The sequence below is a fragment of the Carassius gibelio genome, chromosome A11, assembly GCF_023724105.1.
Source record: "Carassius gibelio isolate Cgi1373 ecotype wild population from Czech Republic chromosome A11, carGib1.2-hapl.c, whole genome shotgun sequence".
Taxonomy (NCBI): domain Eukaryota; kingdom Metazoa; phylum Chordata; class Actinopteri; order Cypriniformes; family Cyprinidae; genus Carassius; species Carassius gibelio.
In genome coordinates this window covers 21,705,225-21,729,519 of record NC_068381.1, presented here as the reverse complement: position 1 = coordinate 21,729,519, position 24,295 = coordinate 21,705,225, and the positions used below count along the sequence as shown (strand labels likewise).

At 38.7% G+C, this 24,295-nt stretch overlaps 1 protein-coding gene across 4 annotated transcripts in view; it reads left to right on the top strand.

Moving 5' to 3' along the window:
- LOC128022657 (low-density lipoprotein receptor-related protein 1) overlaps positions 1–5,804 on the top strand; it is a 149,515-nt gene extending 143,711 nt beyond the window's left edge. For all 4 annotated transcript variants that reach the window (XM_052610413.1, XM_052610412.1, XM_052610411.1 and 1 more), the window contains exons 87-89: positions 429–522; positions 3,441–3,585; positions 4,437–5,804. In XM_052610413.1, the coding sequence (XP_052466373.1) occupies positions 429–522; positions 3,441–3,585; positions 4,437–4,577 (380 nt within the window). In that variant the 3' untranslated portion in view covers positions 4,578–5,804. The remainder of the gene's footprint in view (positions 1–428; positions 523–3,440; positions 3,586–4,436) is intronic.
- The last annotated feature ends 18,491 nt before the right edge of the window (positions 5,805–24,295 follow it).

The following is a 24,295-nucleotide window of genomic DNA, read 5'->3' as shown; positions in this document are numbered from 1 at the left end:
AGAAGTGATGGTTCTTCGATACTTGTAACAAGAAGTAGAATTTACAATTTTGGCTATATGAAGTTTACACAGAACTAAATAATGATCAGAGATATCATCACTTGGCTGAATAATTTCAACACTATCAACATCAATTCCATGTGACAGTATTAAATCTAGAGTATGATTATAATAAATAATACATCTAGAGCAGGGCTATGCAAATCTTGCCCTGGAGGGCCAATGCGGTGCTGAGTTTGGCTCCAACCCTGATCAAAGTCACCTGCTTGTGATTTTCTAATGATCCCAAAAACATTGATTAGCATGCTCAGGTGCGTTTGACTAGGGTTGGAGCCAAACTCTGCACCGCATTGGCCCTCCAGGGCAAGATTTGAATAGCCCTGATCTAGAGTATAGAGTATAATAATAACAATGTATCTTTCTTTTAGGAACAGCTTCAATAGTTATTCCACTGGTTTTACTGATACTGCTGGTGTTGCTGATTGGAGGAGCAGTATTATGGTACAGGAAAAGAATGAGAGGGTGAGTATATTATACAATTGTACTTCTGCTCTTTTCAAAAGATTTTCACCTCCCTAAAGTGTTACAATGTTAAATATAAGCAACTTCCCATTCCCAAAACACCTCTTTTCTCTCCTCCTTTCTTGGTAAACCGCATCTGGTCTTTTCCATAGGCTTGGCAAATCTTGCTCCAAACGGCCGCGGTAATGGTTTTTGTCCATTATGTCTTTATTATGTCTCTCCCCATTCTGTTCATCTTTCTTGCTGGTTTGGCAAATTGTGGTTCAAATGTTCTTGTTGTCTTCATGGTCTCACCCGAACTCTTTCTGTCATATCTCTGTCAAATCACCTGACTAAACCCTACAAGTGGTTTGGGCCTTGTTCAGATGAGAAAGTGGCAATCTGCTACTGGGAATAAATAAATAGATCGAATTGTGCTAGACTATGAGAACCTATCATATTGTTTTAAACAGTCATACAAGTCCCGCTGTAATACTGTATAATCATCTAAGATTGGTTCTCAGCAAGACTGATCTGCTGAGCATGTTCTGTGTTCAAAACCCAGTGTTTTATCAAGGTAATGTGGCCATTTAATGGCCTTAACTTAAAGTAAATGTTAGTCTTATCAATAGCTTTTCATTTGCATATTTTATTTATTTTTACTTGGGGAGGGCAGTAAGAACTGAATCCTATATCATGATAATAGTTTTTACTTGAAATGCAAGGGAAAATGAAAGTGTGGTTGATAATAATTTATTTTATTATTACGTTTCCATAACCTTAGTTATTAACCAATATGGTAATTCCTTATTGTATAATATAATAGTGAATTTATTAATCACAAATGAAAAGCACTTGTCATTTGATTAATTTCTCATGTCATTGAGAACTTGATAGATGTGAATGAAAATATCTTAACAAATGAGCCATCACCTCAAAAACTTATCTTCAATGCGTTTTAGTATATACACTTTGCAAGCCTGCAAAACTCTGTTTTCAGAGTTTCAAAACTTTTTTTCACACATTCGCACACCAGTTTTCAGATCACCATTTACAAGGTTTCAAACCTGGAAAACAATCTAATACAGTGGGAGAACAGTGACAAATTTGAAACTCTGAAAAATTCTTTGCGCAACATGGTTAAAACTCAAAAACAACATACTGTTTGCAGATATATTTTAATTGTTTTACATTTTGCAAGTTTGCAAATCTTATTTTTTGATCTTGCAAAACTTTTTTTTGTAAGATTTTGAGTTTTCAAACACTTAGTTTCAACCTTTCAGAGCTTTATTTTCAGTTTTGAATCATGGCAGGATTTAGATCCCATATAAGCCTGGCTCACACTACAGGAGTTTTAGCCCGATTTAGCCCCGATTTCCCCCTCCCGAATAATAAATAATTAAATAATAATAATAATAGTCTATTATTAATATTATTGGCCTATCAGAAAATCTCTTTATTTTTTTTATTTTTTTTCGTATTTCGATTTGTTGTTAAATCAAACAGTCATTCAAATAAAGAAATATTAAGCAGAGAGTTGATTATTCAAAAATAACTATTTTGATCTGATCACAAAATTAAAACCATTACATTAAAATACATTTAAAACAGTATAGTATTTAAATAATTTCAACAGCGTGCAGATCCTCGTTTATGTCAGACTGAGGCGACAGCAGCGCGGACTTATCGCTCCCATAATGTACCATCTAAAATAATGTCGTTATAACGATAAAAATATGTCGTTTTAATGACATAACATTTCATAATAAAAATATTAAAAGATGTCGTTATTACGAGAAAAGATGTCGTTATTACGAGAAAAGATGTCCTTTTAACAAGAAAAGATGACATTAAAAGGACATAACATCTCGTTATTACACAGGTGAGTGGAAAAAATAATATGTGTGTGGCAGCAATGCGTCACCGTACAAAACAGCTGATGTATGGCTTCATTGGATAGTGGAGATAGAGGAAACTGTTTTTTGTTATTTTTTTTTAGTAACACAACTGTCTGTATAATGTGTAGAAATCACATCACAACTGTAAGTAGAAATAGTAGAGGTGGAGTGAAATCGTCTCAGTTTTGAATGCCCTGGGTGAGTGCACAAAGCTAAAAAAAAAATTCAGTGATGATCTGCTGCATGAGATCACGTGAGGCGCTCCCTCTGGCATGGTAATCTTAATGATATCTTGCAGTGTGTGATGTGCCACGATGTTCAAATCTTGTAGTGTGTGCATGTTTAATATTTGAGGGAAGATAATCTGCAAAGATTCTCCTCACGTGTGTGCTGCAACCAGATTTCAAAATCGGTTATGATTTTAAAACTCCTGTAGTGTTAGCCAGGCTTTACTAACAGAACAGATTTAACTTAGGCTTTTATTAACATACTGTAAATATTGATCAACACACATACTGTATATACAGAGCACGTCAAATGTGGTAAATGAAAGCTTAAACTTTTACAATGTCTTTATGAACTGTTTGCGAAGTTTCAAAGTTTTGGTGAAATGGACATTCAAAAGAGGAACAGAAATCCCTCAAGTTTCATTTAAAATATATTTTTATTTTTGTTCTGAAGACGAACTAAAGTATTATGGGTTTGAATGACAGGAGGATGAGTAAATAATGATGATTAACTGTCATACAGCCCAATCCTTTTTGTACACATACTTTTGTACATTAATAAATCTGAATTTATCATAGATCTGAATTTTCTAATCATCAATCAAGTTGGTTGGCTTAAAATTGTAGATATTTTTTTTTTTTTGGTAAACGCTGGGTTTAAGATGGTGTTGCTTCATTTAAGGTTGTTCCAGTGACTGTTAGTGGCATCCCTCTGTGTTGTGGCCGTATTTCTCCCTGTGCTGCTTTGTACTGTGTAATACTGACCTCAAACATAATTTCCTCTGAATAAAAACTGTATATTGTGTATCTGCAGAGCCAAAGGCTTTCAGCATCAGAGAATGACAAATGGCACAATGAATGTTGAAATTGGGAACCCAGCCTATAAAATTTATGAAGGAGAGCAAGATGAGGACGTTGGAGAATTGTTGGATGCTGACTTCACACTGGATCCTGACAAAGTAAGATAAAAAAAAACTACATGAATTCTAAAAGATGCCCATGCCCCATGCTTTATTTCACTAGTCTAAAATTAGATTAGATCAGATACTTTTATTCATCGAGAACACATTAAATTGCTAATTGATCATAGCTGCCAGTTAAATTACATAATATATTGTATAATGTTACAAAAGTTTTTATTTGAAATAAAGGCTGATTTTTCTTTTTTCTTTTTTTTGGGGGGGGGGGGGGTACTTCCTATTCATCAAAGAATCCGGAACAATCCACAGAAATATTGGCCAGCACACCTGTTTTCAACATTGCTAATAAACAGAAATGTTTATTGAGCAGCAAATCAGCATATTAGAATGATTTCTGAAGGATCATGTGACACCGAAGACTGAAGTTATGATTGCAGCAATAAATTACATTTTACAGTATATTCCAATAGCAAACAGTTATTTAAAATAATACAAATGTATCAATATATTACTAATGTACTGAATGCTGTCTAGTGGGCACATGGTTTCTTTGAAGGCAGCATATTAATTGGAACAATCTTTGTGTCAGGAGTGTGGATATGATGCCTTCAAACAGTGTCTCTCAAACCTGTCCTGGGGAAGCTAGGACCCAAGCACTGCACTCGTCTCCCTCATAGTCCACATCCAGTTCAAGTCTTGCAGACTCTATTAATGAGCTGATGAGTTGAATCAGGTGTGTTATATGGAGATGTAAAATATGCAGTGGTTGGGGGTCCCCAGGACTGGAGTAGCACTGCCTTCAAATTCTGACTATGTTTTGTTGCACAGCTGTGGTTTTCAGCTAAAGAGTCGGGTCTGATCCAATATATTTCCAACTTTTTCTCTTGTAGCCGACCAACTTCACGAATCCTGTGTATGCTACTCTGTACATGGGAGCTCACAACAGCCGTAATTCCCTGGCCAGTACAGATGAGAAGAAGGAACTGCTATCACGGGGCGACGAGGAGCCCCTGGTGGAACCCCTGGCTTAGACTGTCCATCAGTTTTGTCCATACATGGAAAATACCATTTGCCTTTTTGAGAAAAAGATGAAAAAAAAAGCAGAAAGAAAATCAATGATTAAGTGTTAACACTGTATAAAATGTACAAAAATGAAGGACTACTTTTGTATGTGATTGCAGTATTATATTTTGTTCTTTTACAATTCATCTGGTCACAACAAAACATCACAACAACAGAATATAAATTTTTTTTGTCTTTTTATTTTCTTTGGGGTTTAAATTTTTAGGTCACCTCCCCTTAACCTTGATAGCCACTACCTCTGTGCAATATGGAGTCAAAAAAGAGATTGGAACAATGACATTTTTTATTTTTGTATGAAATGTATAGAGAAAATGTTGTTCCATCAGTAATGCCAACTGTTTGTTGTATATCTGACTGTGTGGAGAAGGATACTTTGACATGGAACCGGTGTTGTTTGCTTCAAACTTACTACAATATCAAGCAAATGTTATTAATTTTACGTATGTGCCAGTTTTACTACTCCCATTGTAAGGTCATAATTATTACAGATTCAAACCATTGCAATATTGCATATGCTTATTACAGAACAGCTTTTTCAGAACAGATTTTTTTAAATGAGAATGTCAGTGTTGTAGATTTGAACACACTTGACACGAAGTTTTCTCATGATTTTAAAAACCTTTTGATCTAAAGGCTTCTGCTTAACTGCTTGAAATTAGTTTTATAGACAACAATAAACTGTGCCTATGTATGAAACTCTTTACAAAACTTAACATTTTTGTTCAAATGCAAAACAAATAAAATGGTTGCATTAGAAAGGATAGTAAAATAAAAAAGCAACTATTAGGAGACCAGCACATTTGAGAACTAATTCAATATCGTTTGAATAAGAGTGAAGAAAATGAACATTTTGTGCAGAGCTGCAGTTTAGACAACATAAAAGAGATCCGATTCATTACTTTTTTCTTTGGTCACTACATAATCCCCATACTTCAGTTAGATTTTAGATTAATTGTAAAGAATGAGTGGGTGTGTCCCAGCTTTTGATTGGTACTGTATTTATTTTCAGATGAATGAAGTAAAGAGTAATTGTAATCTGCCTCTGAAATATGCCATCCATTATGTTGCTTTTACTTTTAAAATGTACCCTTTTTTGGTAACACTTTAGAATAGGTAACACTTGTTAACTATTAACTACAACTTTTCTCTCAATAAATTCTTAAATTCCTTCTTAATTTCCTTCTCATTAATAGTTAGGTAGTTGTTAAATTTAGGTAATGGGTAGGATTAAGGATGTAGAATAAGCCATTAATATGTGCTTAATTAGCACTAATACATAGCTAATATTCTAGTATGCATATGCATATTCTAGTATTCTAATATGCATGCTAATAAGCATCTAATAGGTGTAACCATAAAATAAAGTGTTACCACTTTTTTCCATATTGTCCTACTCAGCTGGTTGCTGACATGCTGCTTTTGTCAAAATTAGCTGTAACATAAAAGGTAAAAAAAAACAATCAAAAGTGCATTCATTTATAATGAATTATTAATACCAAGATCTTTAGTTGATCTTTTGTTGAAAGATGATAACTTTTGTAGTACAAAATGCATGGAAAGTTGTATTTTAAAATTAAATATCAGGATAGTAAAATCACTTGTGAAGGGCTTGGACTGTGAACTGTGGATGTCCCTGTGATACCATCAGTGTTATTTTCTGACTTCTTATTTTCTTCCAGAGTAATTAACCACATGACAAGAGGGGTTATTATATCCAGAACTCAGTGCCCTTGAGCAAGCAGGGCAGAGGGCATATTTTAAGATGAGCTGAATGATGAAGTTAAATGATATTTATTTGGTAGATAGGAGCTAAATTACTAGAAATGGCCACCTGAGAATATTGTTAGTATGGCCGCTTGATGTGAAGTGAAATTACTTACCTTAAGACTTAGACATATTTTCCCCACTATTGTATACTTAATTGACACTCACTAGTAAACAGGCACCAGCTGTCACAAAATGGTTGTAGAAACTATGATGATGAAGAAGGTAATGTTTCCAGAATAAGATTTAATAATATCAAAAGGTACATCCAAAAATAAGCAGGCAAGTAACACAAGCACAACACAAACGACACTATGTCACACTACAGCCATATCACCCTGCAGCCCAAGACTGGTTGCCCACTGAAGCAAAGCAGAGTTTAGCCTGGTCAGTATCTGGATGGGGGAGACCTCCTGGGAAACAAGGTTGCTGCTGGAAGTGTTGTTAATGCGAGGGGGTGCTCGCCCTGCAGTCTGTGAGGGTCATAATGCCCATTATAGTGAAGGGGACAGTATAAAAAAAAAAAAGGTCCTTCGGATGAGACATAAAACTGAGGTCCTGACTCTCTTTGGTCATAAAAAATACCATTGCACTTCTTGTAAAGAGTTGTAAACCTGATGTCTTGGCAAAATTCCTTCACTGGCCCTTATCAGTCATGGCTTCCTAATAATCCCCCTCCACTGGTGGTGGGTGAGGAGAGACCCCTGAAGTGCTTTGGGTGTACATTAGTACAATAATAAAGCACAAAATAAATGCATAATTCATTAATTTAGACAAAGGAACTGAACTAATAAAAGGAGTATAAATAAGGAGGAACTAATGAGCAATCAAACAGACTGACAAACTAGGTCAAACCAAAACACAAAGAAACAAAACATAACTGTGCACATAATGCCTCCCTCTAGGAAGGTGAAACCATGCATTATAAACTTGCTGAGGAGGGGGATTAGGAGGTGGACAAGGGGATGGTGAAGGACAGAAAACCAGAGAATCCAAGGAGGAGCAGACGAAGGAAGGACGCAGTGATGATAGTGGGAGGAGCCATGGAGAAGTGGATAGTGGAAGAATGTATGGAAGATGAGATCCTAGAGTGACCCGGGAGACAGCCATGATAGAGGTGACCCATGTTGGAACTTATGGAGGGAGAAGCCAAGATGGAAAATTGAGCCCAATTGACTGACGTAACACTGGGAGATGATGAGGCCCAGATGAAATCTAATAAATTCAGAGACCCGATGACACAGAAGGACCAGGAGGCCAAAGTGGAGTCCTGGCAATAAGCAGCCAATGAGGAGCCAGGGTGCTGCAAGACTGCAGTGACTACAGAGTTAGTTAGAGCAACGGAGAGGCAAGGCGGAGTATTGGACTCCTCAACCCAGGGCAGAACTGGGGCGCAGAAGCCCCAAGGTGGAACAGGGCTGAATGGCAATGCTGATGGTGGAGGGCGCCAGCAGAGGCAGAGCTGAAAGAATGGCTGGCTTCAATGGAGAGACCAGGAGAGAAAGGCTGGGCGAGGAACAAGGCTTAGTGATGGATGGGACTGGTGACAACAAAGATTGAGCTGAGTGGGATCATCTACAACAAAGACACTGAGCTGAATGTGATCAGCGATGACGAAGACTCTGAGCTGGATGTGACCAGCACAGATGAAAAGGACTCTCAGCTGGATTGGACCACTGGCAATGAAAACTCTGTGTGTGTAGGATCAGCAATGATGAAGAGAAGCATATACAGGAGGAAGGTGCATGGTGCAACGTGGCTACATATCTCTAAGGAGAAACACACTTGGGTGCAGAACATTTTTATCCTGTTTATTATTACTTTTAAGTGTTCAAACAGGACTCTCGTTACCTTTATTTAGTTTACCATCTTTGAGTTTTAAGTGGATTATTACAATTGGTGGGTATGGTGGGAATCATTGCCTTCGTCTCCCATTGGATAAGCCATTTCTCTGTATCCAGCTCCACTAAAATTCCCAACAACATGGACGTAGTGGCCGACTCATACACCTGGTCAGCCAAGACCTCAGTCTTTTCCTGCAGAATGGACACAGCTATTGGCTCTGGCTCCATTGTGGGCCTCCATTTTATATTCGTGAGTGCAGGACACCTGCAAAGCATTAGCACTCGTTAGCTAGTCATTAGCATTTTCATTCGAACCTATCACTGTTTTCTTTTCTCCTCTCCTCTCTCTCGCTCCAGTTTTTCACAAGTTCATCAAACAACCGCATTAAGAATATTTCATCAAGCACGGTGAGTAATGGCTTCTCCTGCTATTGTTATTTGCACCTCTTGCCACATGTACAGTTTATCTTTCTCTGTCGCAGATGAGGGATTCACATGTGATAAATGCAGGTAAATAGTTAGGCTGACAGAGAAGATCTCAGAATTAGAGACACGCATCCAAACCTTAATTGAGGACAGTAAGAATGTTAAGGCTCTAGATACTGCTTTGGATGCATCTAGCTCAGGGATTCCTGTACATTGTCCGCTTCCGGCAACAGAGCCCCTGCAGCAGGGCAACTGGGTGACGGTGAGGCAGCGTAGTCATGGGTCAAAACACCGCTCTTCTATTCCGATCAAAACATTAAACAGGTTCTCCCCACTTAGTGATGCACCCACTGAGAAACCTGATGAAAGTGCTCTAGTTATTGGTGATTCTATTTTACGGAACGTGAATATAGAGACACCAGCCACCATAGTCAAATGTTTACCGGGAGCCAGAGCGCCTGACATCTTGGCAAATTTAAAAGTGCTGGCTAATGCTAAACGTAAATACAGTAAGATTGTTATTCATGCTGGCACTAATGATGTTCGACTTCGCCAGTCGGAGATTACTAAAAATAACATTAAAGAGGTGTGTGAACTTGCAAGCACGATGTCAGACACTGTAATATGCTCTGGTCCCCTCCCTGCTTACAGTGGTGATGAGATGCATAGCAGATTGTCATCACTCAATGACTGGATGTCTAAGTAGTCCCCACAGAATAACATAGGTTTCATAGACAATTGGACGAGGCAGATCTGACCTGTTGAAAAGAGATGGTCTTCATCCCTCCTGGGGTGGCGCCACTCTTCTATGTTATGTTTGTACTGGCTACTGTATACAGGCCACCAGGGCACCATACAGACTTTATTAAAGAGTTTGGTGATTTTACATCCGAGTTAGTTCTGGCTGCAGATAAAGTTTTAATAGTTGGTGATTTTAATATCCATGTCGATAATGAAAATGATGCATTGGGATCAGCATTTATAGACATTCTGAACTCTATTGGTGTTAGACAACACGTTTCAGGACCTACTCATTGTTGAAATCATACTCTAGATTTAATACTGTCACATGGAATTGATGTTGTTAGTGTTGAAATTATTCAGCCAAGTGATGATATTTAGTTCTGTGCAAACTTAATATAGCCAAATTTGTAAATTCTACTTCTTGTTAACATGTTACAAGCATGGAAGAACCATCACTTCTACCACAAAAGACTGCTTTTTAAGTTATCTTCCTGATGTATCCAAATTCCTTAACATATCCAAAACCTCTCTTTTCTAGCACTTTAAATAAAGTTGCTCCTTTACGCTTAAGGAAGGTTAAGGTTAACAGTTTGTCACCATGGTATAGTGAGCATACTCGCACCCTAAAGAGAGCAGCCCGAAAAATGGAGCGCAGCTGGAGGAAAACAAAACTAGAGGTATTTCGTATTGCTTGGCGGGAAAGTAACCTCTCCTACAGAAAATCATTAAAAACTGCTAAATCCGATTACTTTTCTTCTCTTTTAGAAAAAAACAAACAATCATAAACCCAGGTATTTATTCAATACAGTGGCTAAATTAACGAAAAATAAAACCTCAACAAGTGTTGACATTTCCCAACACCACAGCAGTAATGACTTTATGAACTACTTTACTTCTAAAATCGATACTATTAGAGATAAAATTGCAACCATTCAGCTGTCAGCTACAGTATCGCATCAGACAGTGCACTATAGACCCCCTGAAGAACAGTTCCATTCATTCTCTACTATTGGAGAGGAAGAATTGTATAAACTTGTTAAATCATCTAAACCAACAACATGTATGTTAGACCCCATACCATCTAAGCTCCTAAAAGAGGTGCTTCCAGAAGTCATAGATCCTCTTCTGACTATTATTAATTCCTCATTGTCATTAGGATATGTCCCCAAAACCTTCAAACTGGCTGTTATTAAGCCTCTCATCAATAAAACACAACTTGACCCCAAAGAACTAGTTAATTATAGACCAATCTTGAATCTCCCTTTTCTGTCCAAGATACTAGAAAAGGTGGTATCCTCACAATTATATTCCTTCTTAGAGAAAAATGGTATATGTGAGGATTTCCAGTCAGGATTTAGACCGTATCATAGTACTGAGACTGCTCTCCTTAGAGTTACAAATGATCTGCTTTTATCATGTGATCGTGGGTGTATCTCTCTCTTAGTTTTATTGGATCTTAGTGCTGCATTTGACACAATTGACCACAGCATTCTTTTGCATAGACTTGAACACTTTGTTGGCATTAATGGAAGTGCATTAGCATGGTTTAAATCGTACTTATATGACCGCCATCAGTTCGTAGCAGTGAATGAAGATGTATCATATCGATCACAAGTGCAGTATGGAGTACCCCAAGGCTCAGTACCGCTTCGCGGCCTGGTGAAACACACCAATTTGAAAAACTAATGGAATGCATAGTCGATTTAAAAAACTGGATGACGAGTAATTTCTTACTGCTAAATTCTGAAAAAACAGAGGTATTAATTATAGGACCTAAAAACTCTGCTTGTAATAACCTAGGGCACTGTCTAAGACTTGATGGCTGCTCTGTCAATTCTTCGTCATCAGTTAGGAACCTAGGTGTGCTACTTGATCGCAATCTTTCCTTAGAAAGCCACGTTTCTAGCATTTGTAAAACTGCATTTTTCCATCTCAAAAATATATCTCAATTACGGTCTATGCTCTCAATGTCAAATTAAGAAATGTTAATCCATGCATTTATGACCTCAAGGTAAGATTATTTTAATGCTTTATTGGGTGGTTGTTCTGCATGCTTAGTAAACAAACTACAGCTAGTCCAAAATGCAGCAGCAAGAGTTCTTACTAGAACCAGGAAGTATGACCATATTAGCCCGGTCCTGTCAACACTGCACTGGCTTTAAAATATTGCTTATTACTTATAAAGCCCTGAATGGTTTAGCACCTCAGTATTTGAATGAGCTCCTTTTACATTATAATCCTCTACGTCCGCTACGTTCTCAAAACTCAGGCAATTTGATAATACCTAGAATATCAAAATCAACTGCGGGTGGCAGATCCTTTTCCTATTTGGCGCCTAAACTCTGGAATAACCTACCTTTGTTCGGGAAGAGACACTCTTGCAGTTTAAATCTAGACCCATCTCTTTAACATGGCTTACATATAACATACTAATATACTTTTAATATACAAATCTCTTAAAGGATTTTTAGGCTGCTTTAATTAAGTAAACCGGAACCGGAACACTTCACATAACACCTGACGTACTTGCTACATCATTAGAAGAATGGCATCTATGCTAATATTAGTCTGTTTCTCTCTTATTCCGAGGTCACCGTAGCCACCAGATCCAGTCTGTGTCCAGATCAGAGGGTCACTGCAGTCACCTGGATCCAGTACGTATCCACACCAGATGGTGGATCAGCACCTAGAAAGGAACTCTACATCCCTGAAAGACAGCAGATACCAGGACAACTAGAGCCCCAAATACAGATCCCCTGTTAAGACCTTGTCTCAGAGGACCACCAGGACGGGCCACAGGAAACAGATGATTCTTATGCACAATCTGACATTGCTGCAGCCTGGAATTAAACTACTGTTTTCGTCATCATTTTGCATTATTGACACACTGTTTTCCTAATGAATGTTGTTCAGTTGCTTTGAAGCAATGTATTTTGTTTAAAGCGCTATATAAATAAAGGTGACTAGACTTGACATTGACTTAAGCATGAAATCCATGGTGGGCATAAGTTGGTTCTCTTGTAGAGGTCTTCAAAGGGCCAAAAATTTGTGCCTAAACCCTAAGCTCGTGCAATGCCATGGGCGCTGACTTTATTTATTTGCTAACATTGAGTCTGAATCTGACCAATAAAACTTTAAGATTTAAACAGTTCATTTATATTATTATAAAAATGGGAGAAAATGTAAAGCTCGGTTTGGCGGTCGAAGTGTCCCTCACTGGTTGCCATAGAAACATGAAATGTGCCAAAACTTTAGTTACCTTACTTAAGCCTAAAGAACAAACCCAGGCGTTCATTGATTCCAGGAAACCTATGGTGGACCCCAAGACCTCAAATGTGTGTGTCAGGTAAGAGAGATATCACAACTGAACAGTGTTGGGGTTTCGGAAAAGGATTGGGAACCACTGCTCTACTGGACCAGCGGACCTTAGTCACACAAACCTGGTGTGACTTGGCATTCAAACTAGACCAAGCCCCACTATGAAACAGCAACCTCATTGAATGGACCAAGACCAAACACACTATCAAAGATGCTTACCCATTTCCAAGAATCCAAGACACCCTGGCTATTATGCATATGGCAAGTGACGATGACTTCAGAGGATTAACAGTCAGCTTTGTTTTGTATGAGGAAGTAGCTGTTTGAGTAGAATGGTATACCATTTGCCCTTTGTAATGCCCCAGTGATGTTCCACTATTTAATAGATCACTTCCTGGCTGGAATGCAGCGGGAGATCTGTCGTGTCTATCTAGACAACATCAGCATGCTATGGATGTATGTGAAGGAATGCTCTAGTGCCTGACACATGTGATGTATGAAAGATACATTTTATGACAGGCTTATTTAAAACTGAAACTGGAAGTGATGCCTCTTCTGCTGTTGAGTGGATTACCTGAGTGCAGAAGATTTGAGATTGTCCACAGCCAATGAGTGTTAATGAGATCCAATAATCTAACCAGGTGATTATGTCAAAGAGTTTGCCACAGTGGCCAAACAATGTTATGCGGTAGTAAAGAGTTTGACACTGATAGTGCAGATTTATTATACCACTAGGAAGGTACTGTTGGCTGTAGTAGATTTCACAGCACGCTTCTGTCAATACCAGTTAGACTGACTTTTTATAATGTGTCCAGACCATAGTAGCCTACAGTGACTCATTAATTAATTTATATTAAAGCACCAGTGGGATAATTGGCCCAATGGCTGGATGAGCTTGTGGGGTATGATTTCAGATTTATGTGTACCCTTGGGTGCTATCACAAAAATGCAGATGTGCTGACCAGAAGGCTGTGTTGCTAAACCTGTCCTTAAAGAAACCTCTTCAAGAAACCTATTATTCCATCATCAGGCAATTCTATATGACTTTGATAGTAAATCTGTAGATTATGTACATGGAATTCTGAGCCCACAGGGTTTATACAATGTATCATGGTCTTAAATGCTGCTTTGTTCTAAGAGTAGATTGCTGAAGAACTGTGTTCTGTGCAGGCAGTTGAGTCTGATATCGCTCCTTTTAAAAGTGAATGGAGGAAAGACCAGAGTGATCCTGATCCAGAATGTTTCCCCCTATGGGCCAGAAAAAAAGCATACTGAAGTGAGTGGAAGAGACTGTATCCAAAGGAGTGTAATGCATCAGATACATAAAAGGGCCAGTGGGCAGACATTTTGGGGTGGAGCAAAAGCTGTCTAGCTATTACTGGTTCCAGATGCTGGAAGGTGTGGTACTGTCGTATCAAAGGCTTAGCCAACAATGTAGCAACTACAGGCACTATACAAGTTGGGGGAAGGGGTTAAAGGGTCAGGGGAATTGGGTGCTCTTGATTTGCTGGGTCCTATGGACAGATTGTTTCAATCATTAAATTGAAACCACTCTGGAATGTTGACACTGAAAAGTTGCAGTAGTACACCGTGATGCTGCGTGTAATACGAGGGAGTAAGATGAAGTGTGGGCGTGATGGTGACATTGCACACCTTGTGTATACAAGATGGATATATCTAGATTATAGAATCTAGCAAAAGTATTTTTAACTGTGGAACGATATTCATCTGCCTTGTTTCATCTGCTTTCAATAAATCTCAGTGTAACCCGCAACTGAATCCAGCCCGTTTCTCTTGACAGAACAGTCTGGCCAATTCTGGATTCAGCGGGATCTGATCCAGTTCGCTCAGCTCTCATACAGCAGGGAGTTTGATTGGGTCAGCATGCCATCCAGCTCAATGTCATTGCACAGGATGTGGACGATCTTAGTGCCGAGTCTTCGAACTCCTCACACGGTTGGATAGCCTTCAGCGAGAGGTGACGATTCACACTGATGTTGTCAAGTGTCCAGAGGTCACTCCTGTCATGTCCACAGATGTTGTCAAATGTCCAGAGATCACTCCTGTCATGTCCACAGATGTTGTCAAGTGTCCAGTGATCACACCTTCAGAGGTTGCCCCTACCTACTTTGTCTGTTTGGCCATAGAGTTTGTTCCTGTCTTGTCAAGTTCTCAAGTGTTGTTCCTACCGGTCACATCTGGCCCATGTGAAGTGTTCTTGCCTGTCCTGTCAGACCTACAGAGGTCATTCCTGCCAGTTGGGTCAAGACCGTAGACGGTGTTATAGCCAGTCAAGTTATGGTCATGTAAAATGTTCCTGTTGGTTCGGTTATGTCCTGAGGTCGTCTTTGCCAGTTGGGTCATGGCCGTGGAGATGTGTTCCTGTTTGCCTTGTCAAGCCCGCGGAGGTTGTTCCTTCTAGAGGTTGCGACCACGAGATCATACCAGACCAGCTGTCTGCTGCTTCTGATGAGTCCCTCGGAGGATGCTCCTGCTAGTTGTCAGCCATCTGAAGGGGCTATCTTGTCTGTTTTATCCTGTCTTTAAAGATTGTTTCTTTTTGTCTTGTCAAAACCTATCGAGGTAGGCTCCTTCCTGGTCAGGTCACCCTGTCAGGTGACGCTCCTGGGAGAGGGGGTACTGTCAGGGTTCGGGGCTAATCACCTGCCTTTTGGGGTTGTGAGTGTGTGTTTGGATGGTTTGACAGCTCACTGCATCTACCTGTTTGATCTGAGTTTTCCCCGCCCTCCTTGTTTCTCCATTGTTAACCTTAATTGTTCGCCACCTGTTCTCAGTGCTCTTCTAATTTTTTCCCTTTTATAATTCCCTGTGTTTCTCTGTCCAAAGCCAGACTGTTGTAACTCTTACCAATAGCTCGAACTGGTCTGTGTACTCACCTTGTCTTGTCTTCAGGTTCCAGTGTCTTTTGCTGTTTTGCTCTGCCTTTTGTTCTCATGAATGCAGTACTCCTAGAGGATTCCATATCTCATTTCTCTGGGTCTCGGCTGTCGAACGAGTTAAACTGTGGAACGATACTAATCTGCCTTGTTTCATCTGCTTTCAAAAGCTCAGTGTAACCCACAACTGAATCCAGCCCGTTTCGCCTGAGTCCTGACAGGTGCATAAACTGCAGAAGGTTTCATATTTTGCCTGCTAATGGTCAAGCAGAACATCCAGCACACCTCTTATAAACAGTTAATTTAAACTGTAATTGGCAACTGCACAATGTTTTCCAATCGTCCTTCTTCTGAGATGCCTTGTTTGTCCAAGGCGATAGAAACCCCAACACCTTCAGGCTATGGAAGCAGAAGGTGGATGATGGCACATGTGATGGCACATTACCCAAAATCCTACCTGAATATTAAATGCACAAGAACATATTAGACCTTGTCTACACAAATTTTGACAATGTAAATAAAGCCTGCTCTGTCCCCATCTAGGACAGTCTGAACATCTTTACTTGTTAAAGGTCCCATTTTTCGCTCTTTTTTGAAGCTTTGATTGTGTTTACAGTGTGCAAAATAACATGTGTTCATGTTTCGCGTGTAAAAAAACAGTATTTTTCACACAATTCACCTATCTGTATACCGCTGTTTTCACTGTCACAAAAACGGGCTGATGACTTCCTTGTTCTATGAAGTCCCTCCTTCAGAAATACGTAACGAGTTCTGATTGGGCCAGCGGTTCCTGTGTTGTGATTCGACAACAGCTGAGCACAGGCTGACCTCGGCTGACCTCCTGGTAATGCGATTGGGCTAGAACGCACGTGCTGGAGATGTACTTATAATCACAGGAGCGTTTTTACTGACGAGATGCGCATGAAAATCGAACATCTAGTTAACAAAGCTAAACAGTGTTGCGCTTTGTGTAGTAAGTTACAGAAACTGTTAAACGCACCAACTCCATAAAATCCATAAAATGCACTTACGGTTGTGGTCCATAAACAACACCTTCTCCAGACAAAAAGGAAACCGCTCCATCTTTCAAGAATAATATTTGTGCGAATCCTGCATTAAACTGATTGAGATTGAGAAAGTTGTCCTCAGCAAGCTGTCCTCAGCAAAATGTGCTGCACATAGTTTTACATGTGGATTATAATTTTTCCGGAACCGAGTTAAACATAAATTGTAACCATTAATCTCCAAGTACAGCGTCCCTGGGAAGCCTGAACAAAGATGATTGGACTCCGAGATGAAAATAACAGCGTTTCAACGACATGGAGACAAACACAAACGCAGCTCTTCCTTCTTCTCCTTCAGAGCGCAACAAGACCACGCCCCCCTGTTTGTGAATTCATGTGGGCGGAGGTTAGTCAAAAAACTGTTTTAGTGATTTCATTCCTGCAGGAACTAGAGGGCTGTAGTCCAAACGGGTCATTTTTTGTAGGCAAATTCTGTTAAATAAAATATCTCGCTTGGCATTGAACTTTGAGCTTTAGAATTTTACAGATATTATTTATACTCTAACAACAACATTACACACTAACTAAAGTTTTAAACATGGGATCACGAAGAAGGGGACCTTTAATGATGCTAGCCATGGACATAGAAGTGTCACCCCCACTATCAATAAAACACAAATTCATATTCACCCAGCTTTTTTTTTCAAGTTTTCAGTGTTTTTGTGCCAAAACATTTAGATTTAAAGGTGCTGTAGGGAACTTTTGTAAAAAAATATTTTTTACATATTTATTAAACCTGTCATTATGTCCTGACAGTAGAATATGAGACAGATAATCTGTGAAAAAAATCAAGCTCCTCTGGCTCCTCCCATTGGTCCTATTGCCATTTGCAGAAATACATCGCTCCCGGTAAGAAACAACCAATCAGAGCTGCGGTCCGTAACTTTGTTTGTGTTCAAAATGTAGAAAAATGAACATAATAAGCGAGTACACCATGAATCCATTTTCCAAACCATGTTTTTAGCTTGTCCTGAATCACTAGGGTACACCTATAATAAGTGTTTATATTCGGACTATTTTAGATTGTTTCGGGGCGGAGTAACCCAGTACCTTTGTGATTCTTCGTAGACATAAACAGAGAGAAGTAGTTCCGGCTACGATGTTCTTCCGCAAGACGCAAGCAATTCTGTTTATTAACCGCTAGAGCGTCAAAAGTTCTCTACTGCAGCTTTAAATGTAAAGACAGGATAGTCTAAGCATGACTGGAGCGCTAAACTGACATGCATTGTATTGCTGCATGTGAAATTCAAATACTTCCCTTCTACATAGTAAGCAAAAAACATAATGCCAAAATAGTAGTATGTCCTAATTCATAGTATTTGAAAAACAGTAGGCAAAAATGCTGCTACCCAGACAGCCTACTACTTAAACATGTATTCTCGTCTGCACAGCGACGTGACGCAACTGATGCTGGTAGGTCACATAATAGTAACCACATGATCAGTGCTTAATTTGTAAATTGCGAGGTACCGGAAACAAAGCGGGGTAACGGATCCGGCACACGATTACAGAAGGGAGAGGAATTGTAGCACTTGCGCAATCACACTGGTGGACCAGTTTAAGTGATTAAGAGCGTGCGTCAGTTCATTTTATAGGGTCTGGAAGGTCATGAATAACATGGAAATGCCATGCGATTTTAAAACAACAATTTCCAGGCCTAAAAACTATTCTGAGGGGGACTATGTGTCGCATGGTTTTAATAAATCTCGCAGCTTTCAAGTTTAGAATGAGGGAAATTCCTGCATTTATTCACCATATCTTGTAGATTTGAATAATAAAATAAATCCACACAAAGTCTAAGATTAAATCAGTCATTTGAATCCATGAACTCTTCTCATCAGCGCATCAGTGACCTGCACGCTGCGATACAAGACTCATTCGCATTTCAGGACAGCTGACAGACCTGTCACTTGACTAATAGGGTCATTGTTGCATCGTCACAAAAATGTATAATAATTTGCACACCTTTTTAAGAATTTTAAGCCATTTGGTACTCACACGCTCCAAAGGCTGTATTATGTGCCCTCACAGTCACATCCAAAGCTTGTGCGTATAAAGCTGACTCGCGAGTATTATATAAGAGAGAAAGAATAGGGGGAACAAATCAATAATTAAACAACACTGCGTCGTCAGTGTTGGTGTTGTATCAGACACTTGCAATTAACATCAGGCTATATAAAAAACAAGCTCAAATAGAGTTAACAAGGTCTTTGGCTGGCGAATGAGGAGATCTTTGTTTAGTCTGCATCTGAGGAAAATGCAGTGCATTATATGCCATTATCACCTTTTACAGGTTAGGATATAATGTTTATTTATTTATTTATTTTTGCTGTTTAATAAACTTGGCCAAAATCTCATGATATAAACGATTAAGCACTTATGCACATGGCATTTTCAACGTAGGCCTACAAAGTATTGACTAGATGGCAAAAAAAAAAAAAAAAAAAAAAAAAATACTAGTCTTCAAACACACAAAACACTAGCCTTTACAGACATGGTGTTTGAGTAAAGAAATGTTGTACTATTAAAGCAGTTATTTGTTTACCATTGCTTTGGGAATAAGCGGAGATCTGTCTCCTTCAGGCTGTGCACGCGCGTCAATCTGAGTGGATGCGCGTGAAGTGACGAGGTTTCGCGAGAGGTTGAGGATCCAATGGCGTTACGAAGTTTAACAAGCTCCTTTAAATACTTATCATTGGTCAAATATTTCTAAAACCCTGTGATTTAAAATAATAATAACGAATTATAATAGAGATATGAATTTTGGATAGTTTTTCACGGCACATATATTCACTGTCTGCCATACTGAAAAGCCGTCCCTGCCGGCTTGTTCCGGCACAAATTAATCCCTGCACAGAATATATAGATATGTGGATGCTTGCTTCGACCATTTGAAAAAAATTACAAATTACAAATCTTTAATACCAATGAAAAACGTTTTGTGCAGCATTGCTGAAGGACAAGAAAACATGGTAACAAAAGGTAATGATGAGAAAAATAAACACCTGACATTTGAAAACAGTTCACAAAGATATATATTTTTTCACTCTTCAGATCTATATATTTTACATAGATATTCAAAATATCTAACCAGTGTGATATGGTTAAGATGCAATATAAATTTCACTTCTTCTAATCATTCTACTTTCATATAGATTGACAGACCAAAACAATACCTAAACTGCTTGTAACTATGTAAACAACCATAAAAACAAACAGAACCTCACATGTACAAACCTGAGGCACTCAATAGCTAATTTGTGTGGATTTTATGAGACAATTTGCCAGTAACTGAGGGGGCTATGTTGCTTGGCAACAGACCTGTTTATACCCCAAAATATATTAGTCTCCACAGTGATGTATGGATAGAATAGCTTTTGTTCACAATAATTTAGCTTATCTGGCTTAGGCTCATTTTATCTGTAGTCAAAACAGCATTCTGTATATGTCCAAATATTGCATTCACATTTATGGTAAAAATATATTTGTGACCTGAAAGGAATTGTCAATCTCGAAGTATTAAGTACAGTTTTCTGAATAATTAGACCTAAACCTAGACCTATCAAAAAGAAATACCTGTGTGTGTTTCGTGCCATAGCATGCAAATTAGCCAATTTTATTCAGGTCAGAAACTTTTATCTTTCAATATCAGCTAAGAATCAGTCTGACTACTTCAGGGTAACACAAGTAATTTTATCAAGCAGTTAAATAGCTGTGTGTGAATATCTATACAGTGTCATATTTTAAGTGGTAAAGTGATTTTTACATGTGTTTTTGCATCTTGCAGATTTTCCCTAAGGCATAATTCTGGAATAAAACGGATGTGTAGCTGAAAGGTTTTAGTACAAAATCATTATATGTCACTGTTTGTTTCTTTGACATTTTTAAATGAAAGTATGGCTTATTTGTAGCACATTTCAAGATCTTTTCATAAAAATAGATAAATAAAAATACTCCCCATTCCTTAATCTTAATCCTTAATCCTCTAAAAGAGGCATGTGATGGAGAAGAAGATGAAGTGATAATGGAAGAAACTGCCAAAGTAGGATATGAGCCCAGTCCGGACACCAAAATAGAAGAACAAAGGTGAAAGACAAGTAAATATTTACATTTTACATTTATATTTAATCATTTAGCAGATGCCTTTATTTAAAGCATTGTCATTGTCATAAGGATATGTCCCCAAAAACTTCAAACTGGCTGTTATTAAGCCTCTAATTAAAAAACCACAACCAGACCCCAAAGAAATAGTTATTTACTCTTAAAGGGGGGGGGGGGGGGGGGGTGAAATGCTATTTCATGCATACTGAGTTTTTTTTACACTGTTAAAGAGTTGGATTCCCATGCTAAACATGGACAAAGTTTCAAAAATTAAGTTGTACGTTTGAAGGAGTATTTTTGTTCCCAAAATACTCCTTCCGGTGTGTCACAAGTTTCTGTGTGACGTTAGATGGAGCTGAATTTCCTTATATGGGTCCTAAGGCACTTCTGCCGGAAGAGCGCGCGCTCCCATATAGCGAGGTTGAGCACAGACATTTCACTGATCAGAGCGATTCACTGATCAGAGCCAGAGCGTCGCGAAAAGTCACAAAAGAAGTGTGTTTTTGGTTGCCAGGGCAAGACAACCCTGCACAGATAACCAAAAAAAAAAAAACAGCATTAAGGGACCAGTGGATGGAGTTTATTTTTACAGAGCATCAACGCAGTTGTGCAAGTGTTTTTGTTTGTTCCCTGCATTTCGAAGATGCTTGTTTTACAAACAAGGCCCAGTTTGACGACGGATTTGCGTATCGTTTATTTCTTAAGGATGATGCAATCCCAACGAAAAAGGGTCACGATTGTGTGTTGGAACCGCAGGCGGTGAATAAAACTGCTTAAAATATCTCTGCCTCCTCGTTAGTGCGTCCCCTCCCATGCCGGAGACCCGGGTTCGAGCCCCGCTCGGAGCGAGTCATTGCTGCTGCTGCTCTCGTTCAGTTTCAGCCTTGGGATCTGATTCTGGATCATAAATAAACGGCTGAATCTGACTGTAAGCCATGGTTTGTTTTGGATGATTGTTCGGGATGTTTTTCCCGCAAGGTAATGTCACAGACGCTCTCTACGCAAAAGCCTACTCGCGCTCGTGATTCTTTAGCTCTGCCCACACGTCACGCCTCCAGACGCTCGTGTTTTTCCGGGAAAAATCGGTACAGACTATCTTTCTCTTATGAATATAATAAAACTAAAGACTTTTTGGAGTTATGAAGGATGCAGTACTACTCTATAGGTACTCAAGATTAACAGGATATTGAGTGAAAACGAGCATTTCACCCCCCCTTTAAATCTTCCTTTTCTGTGCAAGATACTAGAAAAGGTAGTATACACACAATTATATGCCTTCTTAGAGAAAAAATGGTATCTGTGAGGATTTCCAGTCAGGATTTAGACCATATCACAGTACTGCGACTGCTCTCAAATGACCTGCTCTTACCATATGATCGTGGTTGTATCTCTCTATTAGTGCTATTGGATCTTAGTAATGTGATCAACATTCTCTTGAATAGACTAGAAAACTGTGCTGACATTAATGTAAGTACATTCGCATGGTTCAAATCTTACTTATCTGACCGCCATCAATTCATTGCAGTGAATGAAGAGGTAACAAATTGATCAAAAGTCCAGTATGGAGTACCTCAAGGCTCATTACTAAGGCCATTATTTTTTTATATTATTACATGTTACCCTTGGGAGATATCACCAGGAAGCAGAGTGTTAGCTTTAACTGTTATACTGACAATACTCAGCTCTACATATCTTTTTTGCGAGTTGGAGAAACATACCAAATTGAACAACTAACGGAATGCATAGTCGATATAAAAACCTGGATGAAGGGTCATTTCTTACTGCGGGGTGTTATTTAAAGGACCTAAATCTCTGCATGTAATATTCAATTCAATTCAAGTTTATTTGTATAGCGCTTTTTACAAAACAAATCATACAAAGTAACTTTACAGAAAATTATGTTTCTACAATATTTAGTAGTAGCTAGTAGTTTGTGTACATTTGACAGGATTTTAGAAAAAATAAAAATAATAATAATAATACAAGACGTAGTCAGCTAGACGATGAACTATCAATATTATTAATTAAGTTATTATATGATTCAGTCACACATTTAGCAATAATTGTTAGTTCTGTTTGTTGATTCAAGGTTAGCATCATCTGAGGTCCTCTGAGGGTCAGCATCATCTCTTCTCAGGTGTTCTGGATCCAGACTGGAGCTTGTGTAAATCCTAGTTACCACGGGATGTAAATCCTGTGGCGAAACATAGAAACAAAATACAGACATCATTAGCATAGCTGCTGATCCAACAAAGTAAAATTAGTTTAACCCTAAGCTAAAAATGCACCTTTGATCAGATGCAACTACACTCACAATTAAAAAGATACATTATTCGAATGCTTGGCGAAAGAGATGTGTTTTTAATCTAGATTTAAACAGAGAGAGTGTGTCTGAACCCCGAACATTATCAGGAAGGCTATTCCAGAGTTTGGGAGCCAAATGTGAGAAAGCTCTACCTCCTTTAGTGGACTTTGCTATCCTAGGAATGACCAAAAGTCCAGCGTTTTGTGACCTTAGGGTGCGTGATGGGTTGTAACGTGGTAGAAGGCTAGTTACGTACGCTGGAGCTAAACCATTTAGGGCCTTATAGGTAAGTAATGATAATTTGTAACTGATACGGAACTTAATAGGTAGCCAGTGCAGAGACTGTAAAATTGTAATATTTGCTTGACCTCGTAAGGACTACCTGTAGCTTGTTTATTGACGAAGCAGGACAACCACCTAGAAGTGCATTACAATAGTCCAGTCTAGAGGTCATGAATGCATGAACTAGCTTTTCTCCATCAGAAACAGATAACATGTTTCGTAGCTTGGCAATGTTTCTAAGATGGAAGAATGCAGTTTTTGTAACATTGGAAATATGATTTTCAAAAGACAAATTGCTGTCTAATATAACACCCAGATTTCTGACTGTAGAGGAATAATAACCTAGAGACTGTCTAAGACTTGATGGCTGCTCTGCCAGTTGTTCGTCATCAGTTAGGAACCTAGGTCTGCTACTTGATAGCAGTCTTTCCTTTGAAAGCCACATTTCTAGCATTTGTAAAACTGTATTTTTCCATTTCTAAAATATATATATATAAATTACGATCTATGCTCTCAATGTCAAATGCAGAAACATTAATTCATGCCTTCATGACCGCAAGGTTAGATTATTGTGATGCTTTATTGGGTGTTTTTTTTCTGCACGCTTAAGAAAAAAAATTCCAGCTGGTACAAAATGCAGCAGCTAGTTTTCTTACTAGAACCAAGGAGGTATGAGCATATTATCCCGGTTCTGTCAACACTGAACTGGCTTAATCTTGCTTATTCCTTATAAAGCCCTGAATGGTCTAGCAATTCAGTATTTGAATTATTTGTACTATAGTCCTCCAAGTTTGCTGCATTATCAAAACTGGACAACATGATACTCCTCCGACGATGGCTCATCCAGATTCGGGCAGCCAGCAGGAGTCCCCCATTCCCTGCTCCTCCCCAATCATGGTGGACGGCAGCAGGCTCTGGCCC